Source organism: Scomber scombrus, chromosome 10 (assembly GCF_963691925.1).
Source record: "Scomber scombrus chromosome 10, fScoSco1.1, whole genome shotgun sequence".
In the NCBI taxonomy this organism is placed as follows: Eukaryota; Metazoa; Chordata; class Actinopteri; order Scombriformes; family Scombridae; genus Scomber; species Scomber scombrus.
The window spans coordinates 6822990-6845679 of NC_084979.1; the positions used below are offsets into that span (position 1 = coordinate 6822990).

At 39.0% G+C, this 22690-nt stretch overlaps 1 protein-coding gene across 1 annotated transcript; it reads left to right on the forward strand.

Moving 5' to 3' along the window:
- Positions 1–18627: 18627 nt before the first annotated feature.
- Positions 18628–19546, forward strand: LOC133988050 (twist-related protein 2-like). Its single transcript, XM_062427577.1, has one exon. It carries the CDS (start codon positions 18669–18671, stop codon positions 19314–19316), a length of 648 nt encoding a protein of 215 aa, XP_062283561.1. The 5' UTR covers positions 18628–18668; the 3' UTR covers positions 19317–19546.
- Positions 19547–22690: the final 3144 nt, after the last annotated feature.

Genomic DNA, 22690 nt, shown 5'->3' on the forward strand with positions numbered 1-22690 from the left:
AGGCTGTCACTGGTTTAATCACTGTAAGTAATGTTTCACTAATAAAAAACATGATGTACACAGATACTATTTCAAGATGTACACTTCGATCAGCTCTCAAATACTTGACAACAGAAAAAGATTGGTATGAAAAAGTTATGATTATTGTAGATAGCAGGAGTGTTAGAGTTTGATTGTGGGACTGAAAACGTATACTTGATGTACACATGAGGCTAAATAGGATAAATAAAATTGCCTCTATGATTAAAGTATACATTCGTGGGACTGATAAAGATGGTTTGCAGTTCTCAAGGTAGATAAAGACAATATGTGTAAAAAATACTAAAACCAGTGCCCCAGGGTGACTACTCTTGAAGTGCCCCCATCTTCTGACTTTACAAATAAAAAAAGTTAAATTTACAAAGGCATGAACACCATAAATTTATGGGAACGTATAGCTAAAGTACAAACTTACCACACATACTACAGAAAAAGTTAGCACCCAACCAAAACACGTTAAATGCCACACAAGTCCTTACAGTGAGTCTCAAATTTGAATGCAACTTACATCCCAATGCAATACATCATGCTAAATATCATTATTTCTATTAAAAATGCCCTCTATGAAGACTCCATGCAAAACCATTACCAAAAAATATTGCATACATTCCACCAAATAAGGAAAACGCAACAATGACTGTTGCAAGCATACAGTATATAATATCAACATAAGAGCATAATTTCTATCAGCAATAAAGTGTGCTTCTGTACTGAAATGAACAGCATCGCTTCCTATTTCTCACGCCGCCATCTTGCTGATTCAGACGTAGTCTAGGCCTGTGTGTCACATACGTTTACCAAATTGACCACACTGCTTTATTTATCTTGTCTACTCTCACTTAAGGACAAGTAGATGCACACAACTATTATGACACATATATGAGTGTGTGTGTGTATATATATATATATATATATATATGTGTGTGTGTATGTGTCTGATATGTCATGGCCCATGCAAAACACCCACATAAAACACAAAAACACATAAGCCACATGATTCAAATTACGTCTGTAAAGATTGAAATATATCACAAAACAAAACAAAGCATGTCAAAATTCCTACAACTATACTATCACAGAGTTGAGCTACTGTAATTCTACTTGCTAAATCTTACGCTATGTGTTAGCTTAGTCCGTGTGTTCGTTAAATGAAAGGATAGGAGAAGATGAGCGGTCTCACAGGCTATTTTATTTAGCAGTAAATGAATAAAACATACAGAGCTCTGGGTTGAGATCTTCCTGTCCCTGAAGAACAACAGTGGTTTGTCAGTTCATGAAGTCTGACTCTATGCTTTCCCTGACCCATTTTATACACAATACAGAATGTTGATGCAATGTGTGAGGTGTTGTCTCCTCCTGATTGGCTGTTGATCTGACTCCATCCTCCATCTTCTCACAGTCCAGGATATGTGACTTTCCTGTGACCTCCTTAAACAGGCGCAATAGTGACTTCCAGGTGACCCCCTTCTTCTGAAACTACACAATCACAGACATCCTGTGGGGGTTTTATGGTTAGTTCTGCATCGTTTAACAAAGTATGATCAGGGCTATGACTGACTGTTTGACCCCGATCTCCTGTTAATAATAAACCTTTAACCTATACAAGTGGGACGTGTCAACATCAAGAATCTACCTATTTAATTACACTTCAGGGTAAACTGTCTTCCAGCTGGGATGCATTCTTATTACACAACAAGCTTACTGCTTTCAAATTGTTACACATAGGACCACATATTTATATGAAACAAACAACAAAGTAATTAATCCCCTTATCTGATATTTTAGCAGTTGCCAATTCATAGCATATATCTACAACAGGATGGCTCCTAGTGCTGCACCAGTAACAGTGACAACCATCAGACAAACTGACCCAGCTAGAGCCAAAGCCTTACCAGCAGCTCCTTTATTTTGATCACTTCTGAGTATGACAGTATCACTATAGAGTTGTGCAATGTTCCTTCTATTAGTGATATTAAAGTGCTTTGAGGAAAGGAGTGAGTCAGACTGCTTTTCAGGTAGATAAGTGTGGCTACTTCCAGTGATCCCAGTAAAACTTCTCTTGGAGCTCTCAATAACATCCCAATTAAAAGTGCTCCAATGAAAGATGTCCAGCCTGACGGGAAATAAAAATGATTGGACACAAGACAAAGTTCTTTTGGAACTAAGTTGATTGAGGTCAAACACTGTTTGTCAGCAATACTGGATTTGTCCTATTTATCTAAATGAAACACTTGAATTAGGTCTACACTTAAGCAAAGACAGAAAATGGAGTTTCAATATTGAGAGTGAAATTGAAAGTGTAGCACAGTGCTTCTAAACTTCTTTAGACCACATCCTCTCTTCAAAGAAATATTTTGTCACGGCCAGACGCAAAACACTCAACCCCCATTAAAACATCCACATATGCTGGATGTGCACATTATTGAAACAATTCAGAACACTGAAATACTGCATGCTCCAAAAATCTGCTGTGTGATATCAGTTAGGAACTATTTACATTAACTCACCTGTTCACATACACACACACACACACACACACACACACACACACACACACCTTTGGCGAGCGGGAGGACGTCTCTCTGTGTCAGCTGTATGTTTGAGTGGTATTTGAGACGCAACGCACTCTGCTTGTTATCCAAAACTCTACTACTTTCTTATTTTAAAAAATATAATATTACATTGAATTATATTATATGATATTATATTATATATTCCTCTTCCACAAACAGTCAGATCTGTGTTGAGATGTTTCAGTTTTTTCTATGAGCTGTTTACCCTCTCAAATTTTTCCATCACTGCTTTGATACTCACTTTTTTCCTGACTGCTCCTTTAAAACCGTGTATGTTATGTTACTATGTCAAACTGCATTAAAAAAATTATAAGACTGATAATAAATAAACGCTCTTTAAGCCATATATAAATGCAGGCCTAAGTACAATTGGATTAAGAATAATCAACCTAATTGAAGAAAAAAGGGACTGATTCCTAACATGACTGGAATGAACAAATGAAGTAGAAAAATATGAGCAAAACCTGTGTAGAAGCTTGATAGCAAACAAAACTGAAAAAATTGTTCTTATAATAACTTAAATCTACTGATGTTTGGTTAATATACTGTATGTATGATACAAGTGATGTTAAGGCAAAATCTGTATCCAGCATGACATTTACAGTAAAACTTCAAAACCGGCAAATATAATTTTAATTTTTGAAACAGACAGATGACTATTTATTTTAATGCAGCTTTGCTCCTCTCTCACTGCGGACTGATGCGCTATAAATTGGAGCAGGATGACAGCCAGAGGGGATTTCTTTAGATAGGTTTGTCTCTCTTTATTATACACAGATGCTGGGACTGTGTACTGAAACATGAAATACTTCTGATCAACACACTGAATCAGCTCTGTACAACATATAGCAGTAACATCAATAATCAATTTTATTCAGCCGTAAAATGCAGCTGGAGCGCGCAGCGTGTGCGTGACACCGCAACGTTATAGTTCATAGTGTGAATGCTCACATTGTTGATATAGTTTGTGCTGTTTTACACTCCCATGTTGCTGTCTAATAAGCAGCAACACAGAGCTAAAAGGACGCTTTGCTCTCACACGCGCTGCATTGATAGTCACACAAACACACACGCGCGCGCAGTCACTCTCTAGCACGCACTCTTGCTCGTTCGCTCCAGATTCTGTGAAATTGGATCTCATTTACGGGCGTCAGGGAGTCGCTATCAATATGCGGGAGAGTTGGGATGTATGGATTACATTCTGTATATAATATATTAATTTCTTTGCTGTGGGCTCTATCACTTCTCAGCGTGAGAAACAATAGGTGTGCCGTCAACTGCTTGAAATGCATGTGTCTCACGGTCAATGCGTGAGACTTGAGAGGTAGTGAAGATATCATATCAACAAGGCAGTGAAGTATGATTTTCTCCACAATTCATGGTGTTCTTGTTGTTGTCTTACTGACTTATGCTTTGAGTCTATGCCATCACCTCAATTGACAAGTGCTATAAGTCCTATATTATTTGTTGTTTGCCTTGCACAGAAACAGGTTTTATAGCTATCTAGATTATTTGAAAGTCCTCACAAAAAGCTCTCTTGTTAACCTGTGGTACAGCTACTGTGTGATGAACAGCACGTTACAGGAAGGTATATCTTTCATAACAGCTTAGTTCTCAGAACCTGAACAACAAAATTTTCTGACTGTGGTCAGTATAGACTTCAAAACCTCACAAACAAATAGAGATGCACACATTAGATATTTTCAGTCCCTATAACAATGCCTGGGCTTTGAACTGGCTGAGAGTACTGATCCGATACCAGTGTTTAATAAGCTGTGTGCCTCACTGTGTGGAGAGGACTTGAATCATTCTTTTATGTGTATGTCAACATCAACTTGATTTAAAGATTGCTTTCCTCACTTTGTAAAACAAATTGTAAAAAATAAATACACTGATATAAGTTTACTGAATTGTTATTTATTAAAATAATGGTATCTGATAGCAGATTGGCCCATTGTCACCCAATTCAATTATTTGAGTTAGGGTAAGACTGATAAATACATTGATGCATCTGCACAAACAATGACAAAAAACATAATCTGCAGTTCAGTTTTTGTAGAAACAGTGCAGACTTACAGTGTCCACAAATGTTATCGAGAGAAAATGTGCAGTTGTTGAATCATTAATACCAATATTATCAGTATAACCCTGTATTTACCTGATTAGTGACTGTGTTTTCTGTCAAAATGTTGTGTAATGAAGTGCAAAAAACACAAAACTGCCACATCACGTTCCCATACTGCACACTTTAATTTAAACTGCACATTTGTCCCTGTTGTACAAATTAATTCAACAATAGTATTTGCTAAGCAGTGTATATCAGGAGTCAAACAAGAAGGATTTCCCCAAAAATTATCTTTATTGATTTTGATGGTGGCAAAAACAGTGAATTATTAATAAAGAAAAGCTGTGCAATAATTACAGAGGACACAGGTCGTAGAGCAGCTATACATACATGTCATAAATAATATAATCCTCATCTGTCTCTCCTTGTGTTTCCTGTCTTCACTGACTGACAAGTAACGGTCAAAAAGCCAAAAACTAAGAATGTATGCTGCCAGACTACTAGAGTGTTCTAGAGGGGGTAAGTCTGTATTATATGACCACAGCATGAAATATGCACAAATTATCAATGTTAAACGCCTCAAACAGTCATGATTACCTGGATGCCTGATCCAGCTGCAGCAAGAGAAACCCCTACTGGCCCTGCCGCTCCCATCAGAGCTCCTATCGAGGAAGCTGGGTCCAGCACAGGTGGAGCCTCTTTTATGATGCTTAAAACTGCTGAACCAGAAGCTGCTGCAATAAAACAGATTTTACCTGCACCACCCATTTGCCATAACACAAATAATGACATCCCAATACCAACCCAGCTATTTGAGTCAGGATCAGATCAATATCAGATATCAGTATTGATATTGGTGCATCTGTACAAACAACAACAACAAAAAACCAAACATAATCTGAAGTTCAGTCTTGCAATGTCCACAAATATTGAGATTGAGATTTACCTTCGTTGACTCATTAATACCAGTCTTATCAGTACAACCCTGTATTTACCACTCTAATTGAATCCTAATAAGCAACATAGTGTTTTTGACAGATAGTTGCCTTCATTGATTCTGTTATTACAGCACTTGAGAAAGGCTTTTTTGTTTATTTTTATTTTTATTTCAAATTGCAATTTTTCAAAAACATGAAGTCACATTCTTATTAACATAAAAACAACAGATAATACTATTTGTTCAATGAGGGAAATCTAAAAAATGGATGTCTAATTTGTATCCTAAATGGCTCTTATACACCACACTTTGACTCTACAGCTAAACGCTTTCTTTTCATTTTAGAAATATTTCCTGAGCTTCAAGCAGGTCTAAACATCTTCATTCTGCCACATCACATATCGTTATAGCATTTGTATAAAGTAACCACCTAAAGAACACTTCTGAAATCATACATTTTAAAACTATCGAACAGCGATTATTGTTGTGATGCCTTTGGCAAAAAAAATCATAGCAGATTATAGCGACACATTCACAATCATGTACAAAAGAGATCATAGCTGCACATAAACCTATGAACACCCCTGACAGCCCACTGTGGGCACATGAAGCTGCAAACCCCCCCACAGCTGCCCCCACTGCTACCCCCAACCGTCCTCCACATCCATAGCGGTCAGCTGCTGCCCCGGCTGCAGCAAGAGATACCCCTACTGCCCCTGCCACCCCCATCAGAGCTCCTATCAAGGGAGCCGGACCCAGCACAGGTTGAGCCTCCTTTATGATACCTAAAACTGCTGCACCACCAGAAAATGCTGCAGCAAAACAAACTTTATCTGCACCTCCTGTTTGACACATCTTGAATAATGACATTCCAAGAATAACCATTAACAGCTGAGAGGTAAAAACTGGATTGAACTCTGCTATGACAGTGAATGTTGATGCAGCGGTGTTAAAGGCTGTCACTGGTTTAATCACTGTAAGTAATGTTTCACTAATAAAAAACATGATGTACACAGATACTATTTCAAGATGTACACTTCGATCAGCTCTCAAATACTTGACAACAGAAAAAGATTGGTATGAAAAAGTTATGATTATTGTAGATAGCAGGAGTGTTAGAGTTTGATTGTGGGACTGAAAACGTATACTTGATGTACACATGAGGCTAAATAGGATAAATAAAATTGCCTCTATGATTAAAGTATACATTCGTGGGACTGATAAAGATGGTTTGCAGTTCTCAAGGTAGATAAAGACAATATGTGTAAAAAATACTAAAACCAGTGCTATTAAAGACCCATATACTATATGAATCCAAATCCATGTATCTCTAAACAGGATGTCTCCCAGTCTTGCACCAGTTACAGTGACAACCATCAGACAAACTGGTGCAGATACAGCCAAAGCCTCATCAGCAGCTCCTTCTCCTTTTAATGAGGTCACTACTCCATATGAAATTATTCCTGCCATGATCCCAACAGCTGATGACAGTATCACTATAGAGTTGTACAATGTCCCTGTTAGTCCAACCATAACATCTTCAGGTAACGGCTGAGTCAGACTGTTGTTGCTTTCCAGGCAGGTGAGTGTGGCTACTTCCAGTGATCCCAGTAGAAGTCCTCCTGGAGCTCCAAATACCATCCCAGTTAAAGCTCCAATGAAAGACATCCAGCCTGACAGAAAGAAAGAGTTGTAGGACACAAGACAAAGTGAATTTGGAACTGAGGTCAAATACTATTTGATTTGTATGGATGGATTGTAGATTTGCCCTGTTCAGACAATGATGGATATCTATCTTCTACAAGCAGCCAACACCTGTCTGTGAAGCTGTCAGCAGAGTAGTTTAGTCAGTCAGCTCAGTCAGATCTGTGTTGAGATATTTCAGCATTTCTTTGCACTGTTTACAATCTCAAATCTTTCCATCACTGCTCTGACTCTTTTTTTTCTGACTGCTCCTTTAAGACTGCGTGTTACATTACCACAAACCACAAAAGAGTTTTTAATCCAGTGATTGTTTGATATTTCGTGCTTATTTATACTGTATTGTTATGTAGACGTAATATAAAACTTAGTTCATGGAAATGTTGCCAGTATTTTAACATAGTGAAACAGTATTAAATTAATCATCTTACCTGAAGAAAAAAGGGTCCTCACACGACTGGAATGAACAAATGAAGAAGAAAAGGGAAGAGTGAAGCATGTTTAAATGATTTATAGCAAAGGTAAACTAAAACTGAAGACACTGTTCTCATAATAACTTAAATCTGTTTGGTAAATATACTGTATGTATGATAAATGTGATGTTTCTGGGCTAAATTAAATAAAGATTCCTGATATTACCTGTTTAATGATTGATTCACTGAGTCCTCCTCCATGGCAGACTGATGAAGCTCTGGTGTTTCTGTAGCTATAAAGCAGGTGAAGATGTTGGTGAATGTTCTTGTTAATTGTTTGAAAGCATAGATCATGTTGGTTAAAGCTATATGTCAAATAAGTGTAAAAAATAAAATAAAGATTGTTTTCAATCATTCCTGGTGCTCTGAGATCATCTATAAATCATTTTCTTGTTGACTTACCACTCTGAGTCTGTGCCATCATCTCAATCCACAAATGCTATAAATTCCATATAATTAGTCATTGTGTCCCTCACACAGTTTTATAGCTATTGAAATGAATGTTTGCAAAGTCCTGGTCAAAATCTCTCTTGTTACTCAGCAGTACAGCTACTGTGTGATGAACTGGAAGTTACTGGAAGTTATATCTTTCATAACAGCCTGCATCTCAGAACCTGAACATCCGCATTTCTCACTGTGTCTCAGTACAGAATCCAAAACATCACAAACAACAACAACAAAAAACCCATAATCTGTAGTTCAGTCTCTGTAGAAACTGATCAGATTGTTCATCTGTGTGGGTACGAATGTGTATGTGGTAATGAGTATTGGTGAGCTGTGCTTGGCTCGTGCTTGTGCTTTAAGTGTTATGTGTATATATTTTAATATCTTATTTTATTTCTATGCTGCATTAGACTGCTCAAACAAAGTTTGAGCAGTCTAATGCAGATAGCACAGCTTCTTACTGTGCTATTTGTGTCTATTAATTCAAACCTGGACTTTGGTATTCTGTAAATATTGTTCCTTCATTAAAGACTCTGCTTTGTCCACTGAGTTGAACCCTCAGATGTCCACTTCAGTGACCAACTAATGCTCATTTTAATTTAATACACAATAAAAACTCATTCTGCATGTTTAGATTTGAACATGTGTGTTAACATTTAGACTCAGTACCTGCCATCACTGGAAATAAACATTTACTCAAATGTGTTTTGTCAGAAATGTAATGACTGAAAACCCATCCAACTTTTTTTTCTTGTGTATGACCACAGTCTGTGCCTATCCTCCTGTGTCTTCTCTGGAATGTTAACGTGTGTGTGTGTGTGTGTGTGTGTGTGTGTGTGTGTGTGTGTGTGTGTGTGTGTGTGTGTGTGTGTGTGTCTGTGTGTGTGTGTGTGTGTGCTCCAAACTGCTCCAAAAAAAAAAAAAAATCGACACATAAATCTCATGTTTGCAGTATTGTAGAATGTAACTCTTGTGAATGTAAACATCAAAAGTGATCAACACACACTTCAGTATGCAACTAAAATTGATCATTGTGCAATGTTGTAAAGATACATTTGCAGTACACCAGTGTTGCAAAGTGATATCCTTCCGTGCTTAGGGGTAGGGTAGGGTGTGATCTGTTTCTACATACAATAAACTACTGATTGAAATGTTGTTGTTCAGGTTCAGCGATCTGTTCATCACACAGTAGCTGTACTGTAGAGTGAGAAGAGAACTTTTGATGAGGACAAAGGTTCATTCGGATAGCTATAAAACCTGCTTTTGTGTGAGGCAAAACATAAATAATTATATAATACTAGCACTAAATATAACCCTTATAATACTTGTGGATCGAGGTGATGGCACAGACTCAGAGCGGTAAGTCAAGTCAATAACAAGAAAATGTTTTATAGATCATAACAGAACACCATGAAGTGTGGAGAGCATCATGCTTTACTGCCTTGTTGATATATGATATCTGCAGTTGGTTTACACTAATTTGATCTAGTTTTAATCAACATGGCTTATGCTTAGAAAGAATCAAGAAGAAAGATTCACCAACATCTTCACCTGCATTACAGCTACAGAAACACCGGCGCTTCATTCATATACCATGGAGGAGGACTCAGTGATTCACTCTTCAAACAGGTGAGCTCATTCATCTTAAAAAACGATATGGTCAATATTGATTCAATGTTAACAAAATATTAAAACACAATTAATTAAAAAGGGAATGCAACTTTAATATATACAATTTAAAAGCGTGAAATTGCTATTCATTATCATAAGATATTAAAAGTGTCCTATTCTCACATATGTATATTGGATTCTTAAGTATTAATAATCTAATGATGTCATTTATAGTAATACTGAATACTACCAAACACCAAAGCATCAGTGTTGGGGAGCAGCATGTAACTGTTGTAGCTGCTTGAGGTGAAGCTTGTTATAACTACTTCAAAATCAACTGTCACTACTTTAACTACATCAAGCTCCAACAGAGTCTCACAGCAGTTTGTGAAATAGTCACGAAATCTATAGATTTGTGGACATGAACTTACAAATTTGACATGAACTCACTTGACTTGCATGACTTCAGTTTCATATTTGATTTGCACGAGTGCAGTGCTGAACTCTGTCAGAAACTCCTCAGCTAAATACAGGTTAGACCTGCCTAAACGTTCTAACCCCTGTTAATGTACACTGCACCATTCTTGAGGAAAGGCAACAATACTGAAAGCAATGCAACATTCACAAACTCAAATGAATAACCCGAAGAAGAACGTAGAAGATGGTAGTCAAAGCTAATATCTTTGGACACATCTAAATTGATTTATACAATGAGGACATGGTTCTTGGAGGTGGCATATATTTTGTTCCTCTCCTGTAAAAGACAAAATAAAGTTTCAATACAATAAAGCTTAAATAAATTTATGTTGTTTTTATTTCCCTTTTTAAAAATGTTTTAACGTAATGATGCATTATCATTGTGTAAGGAAAAATAACCAATAAATTCTGTGTAGAAAGATATGCAGGAACAATTTCAGTTTTGCTTCGATAGTATAATCAATTGAAGTATGCCCTGTGGTCTATGTCCAAAACATGTAGCAGCATCCTCTTATCATTTGTGAACACGATGCCATTAAGTTGTACCCTACTGCTATGAACTTTTCTTTTTTTCACTTTAAGGTGAGCCACACAGCAGACCAGATACATAAAAAATGCATATGCACAAAATCCCCATATGCACCCAGGCCCACCCAATCATAAAGCTTAATTTTTACTGGATCATCATTTTAGCTAATAGCAGTCTATGAATAATGTATTTCAATATTATTGTTTAATGGTTATAGTTTTTATATGTGTATAGTGTATTATTGGATTTTATGCAGGTTTTGTTGCATCTGCGGTGTGTGTGTGTGTGTGTGTGCGCATGTGTGTGTGTGTGTGCGTGTGCGTGTGTGTGTGTGTGTGTGTGTGTGTACTAGGTATTCCTAATGTTGTGGGGACTTAAATCTGTTCACACAGTTATGTTATGGGGACTCGCCTGTCTTATGGGGACAAAAGGCAAGTCCCCTTAAGGTAAATGATTTATTTTAGGGTGAAGACTTGATTTAAAGTTATTATAAGTTTAGGGTTATGTTAAGTTTAGGATATGGGTTAAGATTAGGCATGTAGTGGTTATGGTTACGGTTAGGATAAGTGTCCAGTAAATGAATGTAAGTCAATGTAATGTCCCCTGAAGTGATGGAAACATGGTGTGTGTGTGTGTGTGTGTGTGTGTGTGTGTGTGTGTGTGTGTGTGTGTGTGTGTGTGTGTGTGTGTGTGTGTGTGTGTGTGCTCATGCAACAAAACAACTCAGCCAACAGCTTAACTGACAGCTTTTCAGTGCTTGTGGAAGGCTGATCATTATCACTGTCTGTGTGCATGAATTTGAATTTGTTGATCATAGCTGAGGAATTTCCTGTTTGTTGTTTTTATTGTTTTTTCCCCTTGTAACAGAGGTCTACGCCTACCCTCTATTGCCACCTTTTGCATTGGAGTGGTATGTGGAGTTGTAGGAGGACTGCTGCTGGGAGGAACAGCTGTCATCATGCTTCAGTCCGTGGAACTTCTGGCTGACAACAGACTGCTTATGGACAAGTTAGACGAATACATTATGATTAATAACCATTGGAAAACAGTAGACGACAGAAGACGAAAACGGCATATGTCACAAAGGGATGATCCTCTGTATAACGATTATGTTTCCATATTGGCTAACGTGTTTTGTAATTTCACCTTAAACTTGTCATTAGCTGTAGGAATCTGTTCTGGATTATCAGTGTATGCCCTGGTGATTAAAAAAATGGGTGAAGCAGCGATGGGGAAGGTGCAATGTTTGGCTGGGCTAGTGTGTTTCATGGGTGTCACTGCAACAGGTTGCATTCTGGGTCTCATGTTAGAAGGTTTTCTGTCCATTGCCTTTAAAGATCATTTGAAACATTTCATGAATATTTTAGTAATGATACCAACTCTAGCTGTTTTAACGCTTGTCTGTTTTAGACATTGCAATTATTACACGCTTTCAGTTTTATATTTGTGGTTTCTGTCATTTGCTGTGCTCCCTGGGCTTACAATGACTATGTTTGTCAAATCAAAGTTGTGTCTTATGATTCTCTCAGTTGTACCTATTTTGGCTCTAAATGAATATGACAAAATATTCAAACTAAACATTGCATCTGTGCCATTGATGTTGATCATAACTGATGTATTTAATATTGTAGGACAGCCGATTGTTGCCCAACAGTCACCATCTACGACAAACACCAGCAGTGTTGTACTAGAGGGCATTTTTGTAGGAGTTTTAGCCTCTCAACAGTTTGCAGTTGTTATAGGAATGTCATTGTTTGACACATGGCAAAGGGGTGGAGCAGGTAAAATCTGTGCTATAGCAGCAAGTTATGGTACTGCAGTTTTAGGTGTTTTAAAAGGTGTTCTTCCAATGCTAAGTCCAGGGCTCACTATAGGAGCTCTGATGGGGGTTCCAGGGGCAATAGGGGTATCTATTGCTGCAGCAGGGGCAGTAACAGACCAGTATGGACAGGTAGTAGACCACTATGGGTGGGTAGGAAGGTGTGGTGTGACAGTGGGGGCAGCTTTAGGAGCTTTTCTATCCTCATTTGCCCACAGCAGGCTATCACAGGTGTTCATGGGTCTGTGTGCAGCCTCTATTCCTGCTGAACCCTATCTTAAACAACTTATTTTGTTCTTATGCAGGTGTCCTTGGGGGCGGTGGTCATTATGTACAATAACAACAATAATTATTTTAATATGGTTATATTTCACCTGCACCATGGGTTTTGTGTTGATACTTGTATGTCAAAATGTGATCATGTTTGGTGTGTATCGTTTGCTAAGATATATGTTTTGCTGATGGTGTAAAGTGACATACCGTATTCCTTTTATTTTGTGGCACATTGTATGTTTAAAATATAAAATAAAATATTAGTGACATTGTAAAAATACTTTCACTAGAGGTTCAATGGCATATCTGGCATTGACTGGGCTGTCATGATTATTTATGGTTAATCTGGACTGATACATGTCAATATCATACCCATATACAACCCACATACATTAAATTCTCTCTTTCTGTTCCCTCTACTTCAACCCAGCAAAGAAACTGTTCAGGGAAAAACAACAACAACAACAAAACAACATGATGAAGTGACTTGGCATTTGACCATGGTTCCTATCATTTACATCGTAATTGGATTCTTAAGGTGTGAGGCTATCCTTTGCATGTGCCTCCATAACACCCACCGGTTGGCTCGTGGATTTATTTATGTGTTTGTTTATAGGGGACAATGCACATTACTCAACACTAATATTTAAACAACATCAATGTAAATGTGCCAGGATTAGCTCAATAGCTACTTTGCAACCAGATTTATAATATGACTTAACATTGACAAATTCATTAAACACATGCATTGTGTAGAGTTGCAATAAAAAGAAAGAGAAAAAAACATGGAGAGCATGTATCACAACCCTTTTTCCTGACAATCTTAAACAATCAGACTGATATAAAACATTATCAACAAGTTAGAGTCAATTAATTAAAAAAAAACAGCACTTATGAATGCATATCTGAATAGATTTTAGCCCGTATGTACATCTTTACTAGTTGTAGTGAGGTGTGATGTCACCTATTGGTTTGCATTGGAGCAAGTTTGAACCCCAAAGTTGCAGCTCATTGTCGGCTCCATCTTTTCTGTTTGAAGCCAGGAACTTTCAAATAAGGAGTACCTCACACCAAAGCTAACATTAGCTCTTTTGGCTAAATTGCACTAACAGGGCAAGTATCACATAACATTAAACTTATCAATATATTGCAACAGTGCGAGGAGAGAGCAGCAACTGAGCCAACTGTCAATCACAGCTGTCAATCAACACCCACACGGCAGACATCAAAGTTACTCAATTCAAATCTTAGTAATGGAGCACCAATTTACAAAATGACCACCAGCACATTTATAACAATAAGGTACTGTAGAGTAGGAAGGGTCAGAATTCAGCAACTGAGACCATAATGAGCTGTTCAGAAAAATGACTGACTTAGTATTTCTAGAAAGAGAGTTTTGAGTGAGTCAATTGCAGCATCTAGCAGCGGTTGGTGGTATTGCATTTGAAGGTACTTTCACATCGGCTGCAGCCTCTAACTGTAGTCATTGCAGCTCGATTTTTATCATATTTCAGATATATTTTAAACATTGTATAAAGCACAGTTCCTAATTTCTATTGGGAGAATATTACAAAGACTTTTTGCTCTCTCAGAAATAGCTGATATCCAAGTCTTGCTGTATGTAAATGGGACAAACAGTCTCCTCTGGCTGCTGCCCTTGTTTTCCTGGAGCTGCTGTCCATGAATTTAATGAAGTGGATTAAAGGGGGAGGTGCTGTTCCATATTTACAGAATAACAAACCACATGTTACCAGGTACTGTACCTGACATCCTTCTGTTTATATTGTGTTTTCTGTGTAAATGCATGCCACACTGTAAACCCATGCATTTTCTCGTGTGTGTGTGTGTGTGTGTGTGCTGTGTGTATATATAAGCTCCACATGTGATAACATTCTCTCATTTCTCTCAGTGGAAATATTTATGCTAAGTCCTCAGTTAAGCGTGAAGTTCAAACAGACAGGGTCCGGTGTTCTTTCCCCTTTTTCCAGACCCCGTCAGCCTCCGGGGGGCCTTCCCATACAACACAAAGCATTGTGAGCATGGTTCGCCCCTCCCCTCTCCCCCGTCCCAATATATGAGTGTTTATATCAAGACCTGATATCCATTTTCCGTCATTCCTCTGGCTCTGAGGTATTTATTTTTAGCAAGCAAGGAACAGTTTCAAAGAAGCTGTGATATGTAAATAGTTGTGATCCATTACAGGTGTCCCATCGCCTACAGACAGGACACACAATCTGATGATGTTTACAGAGAGGAGGATGAAACAGACTCTAATTCCCACAACAACTTGAAGCATTGTGTGTGAGAACGGCTTGTTACTTTAACTCTGGCTTTCTACTCTGAATGTTTCTATTCAATCAAACAACAGACTTAACGTTAATATTAATTTGATCATTGTGTGAGTGCATGCCTGGTTTGAGATACTGTTGCTCTCTTCTTTCACTTCTGAATATTGGACTTATATTCATCAGGCCAGACATACAGTATCAATTACTGTACTTAAAGTTAAGTTCTTATGGTTACCATGTGCAGTTGTTGTGCATACAAAATTATGTTTATGTTTATATTTTCCCACCAAAACACATTGAATCCTTGAAGCCTAGCAAATATGTTAAATATATGTAAATCAATCCTTATAAAACAACAAAAACCAACAATCCTCCATGCTTACACTAGTTGCCAGTCTTCTTCTTTATCTTTGCAGGTACATTGCACGTTACTTGGCACAGCTGCTAGAAACTGTTGATCAGCTAAACAATATGAAAGTATTTGCAGGATTGCATTGCTGCATGCTTGTGCGGATGCATGTGCATTGCATGAAATGCAAACTAAATTAATCCCAGTAAAGTAAATAATGAACATTTTAAACTTTCTCATATTTGGGAGCAGTGGGCAGCAACAGTGCAAAAAAAGAGGCACCAGTTGACATGCGCCATTTTGTCAGGAGGATTGCATTTCTACTATTTATCATGTCTAGGATGAGAGGAAACCAATGCAAACATGAAAATAATTCATCTTATTTCATTTCACTGCACATGTTTCTCAGTTCTCTTTCAAGTAAAAGATCTGGGTCACTTAGAGTATATTTTGCAGGCAGATCGCATGCAAGTACATTCATGCAGTCTGCCTGCAATTAACAGTGACAAACTTGCATTCGAATCAAATTTTTTTTCAGACTGTGAAGTTTTCGAGTCATGAATCGGCCCTGATTTGACATTGGTTAAGCTATGTAACAATATACAGAACAAGTAGACAGAAATTCCTTGTTGCAATTATGCATAATGTATACAGTTGATAACTAGAGGTTGTGATAAAAAGAGCACATTGTTTAATCTCAAGGTCTATCATCAGTCTTAGAAACCATCAGCTAATCACAATCACACATGATTATGCTCTAGGAGGAATGGGCAGTGAGATATAACCAGATGTTGTGCTACCTTAACTGCTACCATGTCCTGACCACAATGTCTGCATCTGTTTGTTGTTGTTCCAGTCCCAAGTCTCACAATCTTTAAGCCATGATATTTTAAAAGGTGTTTGAGCTTTTTGGCTGCTTTGTTCCTCATTTCATCTCAGACTCTGCAGACTGTTCACTTTCATTTCTTTGCACTGCTATTTACTTTTAAGTTTGACATGATTAAAAGTTTTAATAGAAAGAGATGATGAAGAAGAAGATAACATTGAGGAGACTCTAGTGCAGCACCTTTATCCATGTGCTATTACACATTGTACATTAGTGCAAATATTGTTGTGGCAACAAAAACACAGTTACACTGTTATGGTGAACAGTGACGTGTGCATGAGAGAAATTGTATAATCTGCGGTCAGACAATAGAGGTTTCTCTTCTTGTTGTGGACCTGAGCCATCTTGACTCAGTACAGAGAGAGGAGGGACTGACATTAATATTTTCCACTTCTGTGTCCTAATGCGAAGCGTGCCTGTTCAAAGCCATTTTCACTCAAGCGTTTTCATCTGAGAGCATCTTGTGTCCAAAAAAACAAAACCCCTAACAATAGACTCTTCTCTTATGGGGGGTTTGGCCATGGTCCATGCTGAAGGTTCACCCCAGAACTTTGGACAGCAAAGTGCACGTTGGACCTGGACCGAGCCTTTGCTCTACATGCAGCTCAGCAGATGAAAGTAACACAGCGTCCCACAGGCCTCACTTTCGATCCACAGAACTCATTCTTTCCTTAATTCTGTGATTGGACCTCGGTGCTGCAGAGCTGCCTGAATGCCAGCTCCTTGCTCCCTCCAGGTCTGTGCTTAGAAACTACAGCCAAGTCACTGCCAGTAAAATAAAACACACCATCTCTGTTGTTTCACAAACAAAAGAAAAAGCCCTCTGTTAACACGAGATGCTGTTCTTTGAATATTTATGTGATCGTTTGTCCAATTATTAATCCAGTAGATCTTTGTTTTGTACGTCCATAGCACAGTAAATATACCTTTTTGCTTTTGTTATGCTGATTGGAGGCCATAGTTTGTGTGATGGTAAAAGGATATATGATTATGATTATGATCTGTATCTACTTTACTGTAGATAAAGAGAAACACTGCAATATAATCATATATCCTTTTAACCCTAACCCTTCAGTTATTTATATATAGTCCGTTTTTTACTCCGTAGAGAACGAGAGAAATAAGAATAAGAATAAGAATCATTTTCCCAAATTCAAAGAATTGATTCACCACCATGAAGTAAAACTTTCACCAATTCTCCATCTGCTTCCAATGTTACATGTTAAGAAAATCATCAGATCGGTCACTGTTTTTAAAGCAGGCAGAGTTACCATGTGGCAAAAGAATGTAGACGAATTTTGTACAACTTTCAAGCAGGAAACAAAAGCACGTGTAGAGACTATTCTGCCGTTTTCTCTTTTTGTCTAAACTGCAGAAACATTTTTTCAAACGGAAAGCAACCGATGATGGTGCTGAGTTGTAAAAAGGGGAGGCAGGGGAGGACAGAGAACCAGGGAGCGAGAAGGAGGGGGGATGGTAAGGACTTGTTTTGGAGGAAATCTGGAACCTATAAACTTGGGCAACTTCTATGAGAAGAAGCGAACGTCACAAAGGTTCGATTTGGTTGGCTGTACGACACACCTTTGTCTCCGCCTCGTCCCTTTGATCGGGCCAATCATTTAAGATTCGTTCTTCCTGTTGTCTTAAGCCCAGCTGTCCGGAAAAAAAAGACCTCTGGACCAATCAGCAAGTCAGACGAGTGGGCAGCTGTAACTTACACAGTTCCCTCCCTTTAAAAAGTCAGATTCAGGTTGCTGTCGACTCACATGCAGCCACAGGAGCGAGACATGAGCCTGATTTGCCGATGCAGCGTACACTCACAGGGGCTGGGAAGTGATCGTAGGCAGGTTTTCATGTGTGTAGATGAAGAAAACCCCCAAAATTGAGGGGTGATTAGTGAATCATTTTGGATTGGCGTGTTCGGACGTGACAAAATGTAAAGCTGATAACTGTTGGAGAAGAAGAACAACACAGCAGAAGGCCGGAGGAAGCACGCAACGTAACAGAGGGAGTTCCTGAAGACAAACAGAAACAGGACAGAGGAAAAGTGTTTGAAAGAAGAAGAGGAGGAGTGGAGAGAGAGAAAGAGAGAGAGAGAGAGAGACATACCAGAGGAAAGAGAGAAGCACCAGAGATACTGAGAGAAGCGGGGAGTCACAGAAAGGAGACAGAAGAAGAGAAGAAAAAACAAACCGTGGCCAAGTATGAGAGAGGAGGAGCAGTCCAATGATGACCACCCTGAGGGAGAGGTGGTTTCCAGTGCGGAGAACACAGGAAGACCACCTTCTAACGCCTGTCCCGTCGTCGTAGCAACGCCGGGGATCACCGGGCATAAACGGCAGACGGGCTCACACACAGAGGATCACATTACCACAGTTATCGCCACTACGTCGTTGGATGATGGCAAGGTCAAGCCAGGGGAGGACAACCAGATCTTCACGCCAGCTGGAACCAAAAGACTCAAGAAGAGTCCTCAGCATCGACCTCCTTCCTCAGACCCTTCTCTTTCTCCCGGCCCCGGTCCTAGTCCAGGGGATCTCTCAGGCCTCGAGGACCCACATGGACAAAGGGTGATCGCCAACATCAGGGAACGCCAGAGGACGCAATCTCTGAACGACGCCTTCGCCTCGTTGCGTAAGATAATCCCAACGCTCCCCTCTGACAAACTGAGCAAGATCCAGACCCTTAAACTAGCATCGCGCTACATTGACTTTCTGTACCAGGTTCTGCAGAGCGACGAGATGGACTCTAAGCTGACTGGGTGTAACTACCTGGCCCACGAAAGACTGAGCTACGCCTTCTCGGTTTGGAGGATGGAGGGAGCCTGGTCGACCATGTCTGCTGGTCACTAACCCTGCCGGAAAGCACAATTTGTCTTTTGACTCTTGCCATTAAATGTATGATAAATTCTTCTTGACAGGGAAATATTGTTACTTGATGTGGAGGGCTGACTCATAGTATTTTAACACCTCAGCTTACATCATCTGTTTACCTCAGTGATGATGGAAAGACTGCGTGACTCTAGACGAGAGGAGAGTCCAGTAGTTTTATGTGAGCGTTTGGATTTAGCTGATTTTTAAACCACTACCCCTACATAAAAACATATAAATATATCCATTGTAGTTTTTCATTATTGTCCAGCCATGTATCTTCAATCATTTCTAACTATGACCTCTTGAGGTGCTTTTGTTTTTGTAGCTGTTCCTGCTCATGTGTGGCAATTTTGGCATTTGAAGAAATACATCATACATTGTGGTGGGTGTATGATTCATAGCTTTTTAAAAGGATTTTTTACACTCTGTTTACATAGATGACAGTGGAGGACAAGACAGGTGAGAGACAAAAACAGCCGGACTTGTATCAACAACATTTCGAGCCAGATGGTTAAATGTTGCCTCCACATGTGACAGCTCGGCTCATTCTGCTGGACCTCTGGGCTTCCTTGGGTGCTGAAGCTTCATCCCCATCATCACCCTTGATTTTTTATCATCATAACTGCCATCAGTATCATGATCATCATTGCCATCTTCATCATTATAGGTATGCATACTCTGAGCTACATTGGAGCTTTATATCTGGGGCTAGCAAGTATATAAAGGTTTATAAAAATCTATAAAGAGAATGCAGATGAAGGATTAGAAGAAAGTCAGAGCTGGAAAGACTAAATTGGATGTTTCAGGAGATATTGGACCTTTGGACTATTTCAGTATACTTTGATCTCCTACTTTTCCAAGACTCTGACACATTATGAATCCCTGACCGCCTCTGAACCCAAACGACGGTGGAAAAAGTAACCGTGGGCAGCCGTCGTCCTGACTTAAGTTTCTCCTCTTTATACCCAAAACCAAGCCCCTTTGTTTCTTCTAGTGCCAGAAAAACTCTCCTCTGAAATTCTTTCCTCTCATTCGGGCCCAAATTTGCTTGCGTTTGCATGAAACCGTGATACAGCTACGGCGAGCTGACGAGGAGGCGTAATGAAAACAAACGGTCTCTAAAAGCTATGAATCATGCGTGTCACCATCAAAGGGGAGGCTGATGTGGCTCCCTGCTGGGCTCCTATAAACCGCTCGGAGTGATGGAGGAGGTGAGAGCTGATTTATACACACACAAATGCGCACACATGCATAGGTGTAGCCTCCTACCTTCCTCCCCCCCTGTGTCATGAGTTTAAAAAAAGAACCATTCTCTAAGACAGCCTTACTACCAAATTATATATGTGTTCTAAAGCAACAAAAATCCAGTGTTGTTTTTTTTTTTTTTTTTTGGCTTAAAGAGAATTAATGCAATTCAAATCTGCACCACCTGCAACATTTGAGCTTTCATTTCATATAAACAAGCAAACTCCAGTAGAACAGGGTTTGACATGGGATTTGTATTTGGTGCATATCCATGACAAACAACTTCCTCCATCATTGTGAATATGCATGAAGCCCTGCAACCTATAATTAGAGTGTCCCAGGGAGGTAGCTAATGTTTCCAGCTCCAGACTTTTACTGAGCCTCACAGTCAGCACAGTGTGGTCTCAGAAGACTAACCTTCACTGACATGTTAGAAGACACTTGACATTTAAAAAGAATTCAGTTTTTGGGCCAGAAGAGGAAAAGCAGCCCATGTGCATGTTGTAAATGAAACGAGGGTGACTGGCTTTAAAAATCAGAGAGATTAATACTGAGTACATGTGGATTTATTTGCTGAGGCAGTGACAGCTTTGAGTTTTGCTGCTACTTACTGGTGTCAGAGGTTTTTTAAACAGTGATTTTTGGCAACAACTATGGTCCAAAGTATATTTACTGTCAATACTGTCAATCCTGAAACTCAGTCTAATGTTACAGTGCAGTGTATCACCTTGTATAAAACATTGAACAATTACCTCATGTTGTTTTTCCATTCACGAAACGAATTGTGAGAAGTTAAGGAGTTATCTTGGAAATGTGAAATTATGTTGTTGGTTGGATTTTTTTGGGGAATAATTTGGAAAGATTTTATTCACATGTCCATGTTGAATTGTTAAAATGTGGCCAATATGACCCCCACCCTAACACTCACTCTCACACACACACACACACACCCACACGGACACATACTTGAAATGAGTATAAGTAAACTGAAACGTCTCTGCCTTTTTGTCTTTCCAGCTGCTGAATAAAGTGACTGTGATCTTCCCTGTTCATCTCTGCTCCGTGCTACCATTTTACCATTCTAGACATGTGGACTTTGAGAGAAGTGGAAACATTTTAGGTACCTCACTTTTTGGAGAAAAAAAAGAAAAAGAAAAAAAGGACTGAAGGCATCTTGATCAGTATGCAGACTGAGGACATTTTCTCTGGGACAAGTTAACCAACAAAGAACTGTCATTCATTGAGAAGAAACTGACAGTACAGGTGGATGTGGTGGACTGGTATTTGTGGGGGTTTTTTCATCCTTTATACCACTTTTCCCCAAGATGTTATCCTAAAGAAACTTATATAATAGCTGTCAGTGTAAAATAATCTGAAACCTGCAGCTAAGGAACAAGACTTCAGACGGTAATCAGGCTAATAGGTGGTGTGTAATGCTTTGTTGTTTTTTAAGGAGTAAGAAAAAAAACCTGGACATGCAGCTTGTATATCATTTTAATAGTTTGAGACTGTCTTAAGAATAAAAACTATTCTCAAACTATTCATGAGATTCTTGTTTTTGTTAAAACTGGATGATGAAAGGTGCAAGATTTATACAAGCACCACACCCTCTTCGTCTCCTGTCTGTCTTGTTAAACTGTCTCATTTGTTCTCTCACTCTCTCTCTCTCTCTCTCTCTCTGTGTCTCTCTATCTCTCTCTCTCTCTCTCTCTCTCTCTCTCTCTCTCTCTCTCTCTCTATTTAACTCCCTCCCTCCTTCATCTGCTCTTTTTTTTTAATGAGGTCTGTGTGCCTTTGCCTGGTCAGTCAGGAACAGTTAATTCCTCCAAAAAGAACACGTTAATGTGCAATTAAGGGCTCTGGGAATATTTATAGCCTGTTTGGACCTCAATTCGGAGTTGTAGCTTGATCATTTCAGTTAGGCGACGCTGGCCTGCAGGTTTACTGCTGTGTATCCTAATGCCTGAGTAAGGGTTCAGTCATTTTAAGATTAATGGAAAAATTCCTCGCCCGGCATGTTGAACACAATATTGTTTTCTTACTGCCTCTGTGGTAGAAGTAAAGAACACTGTGCATGTACGCACTCACATTGTGACAGTATTGCTCTA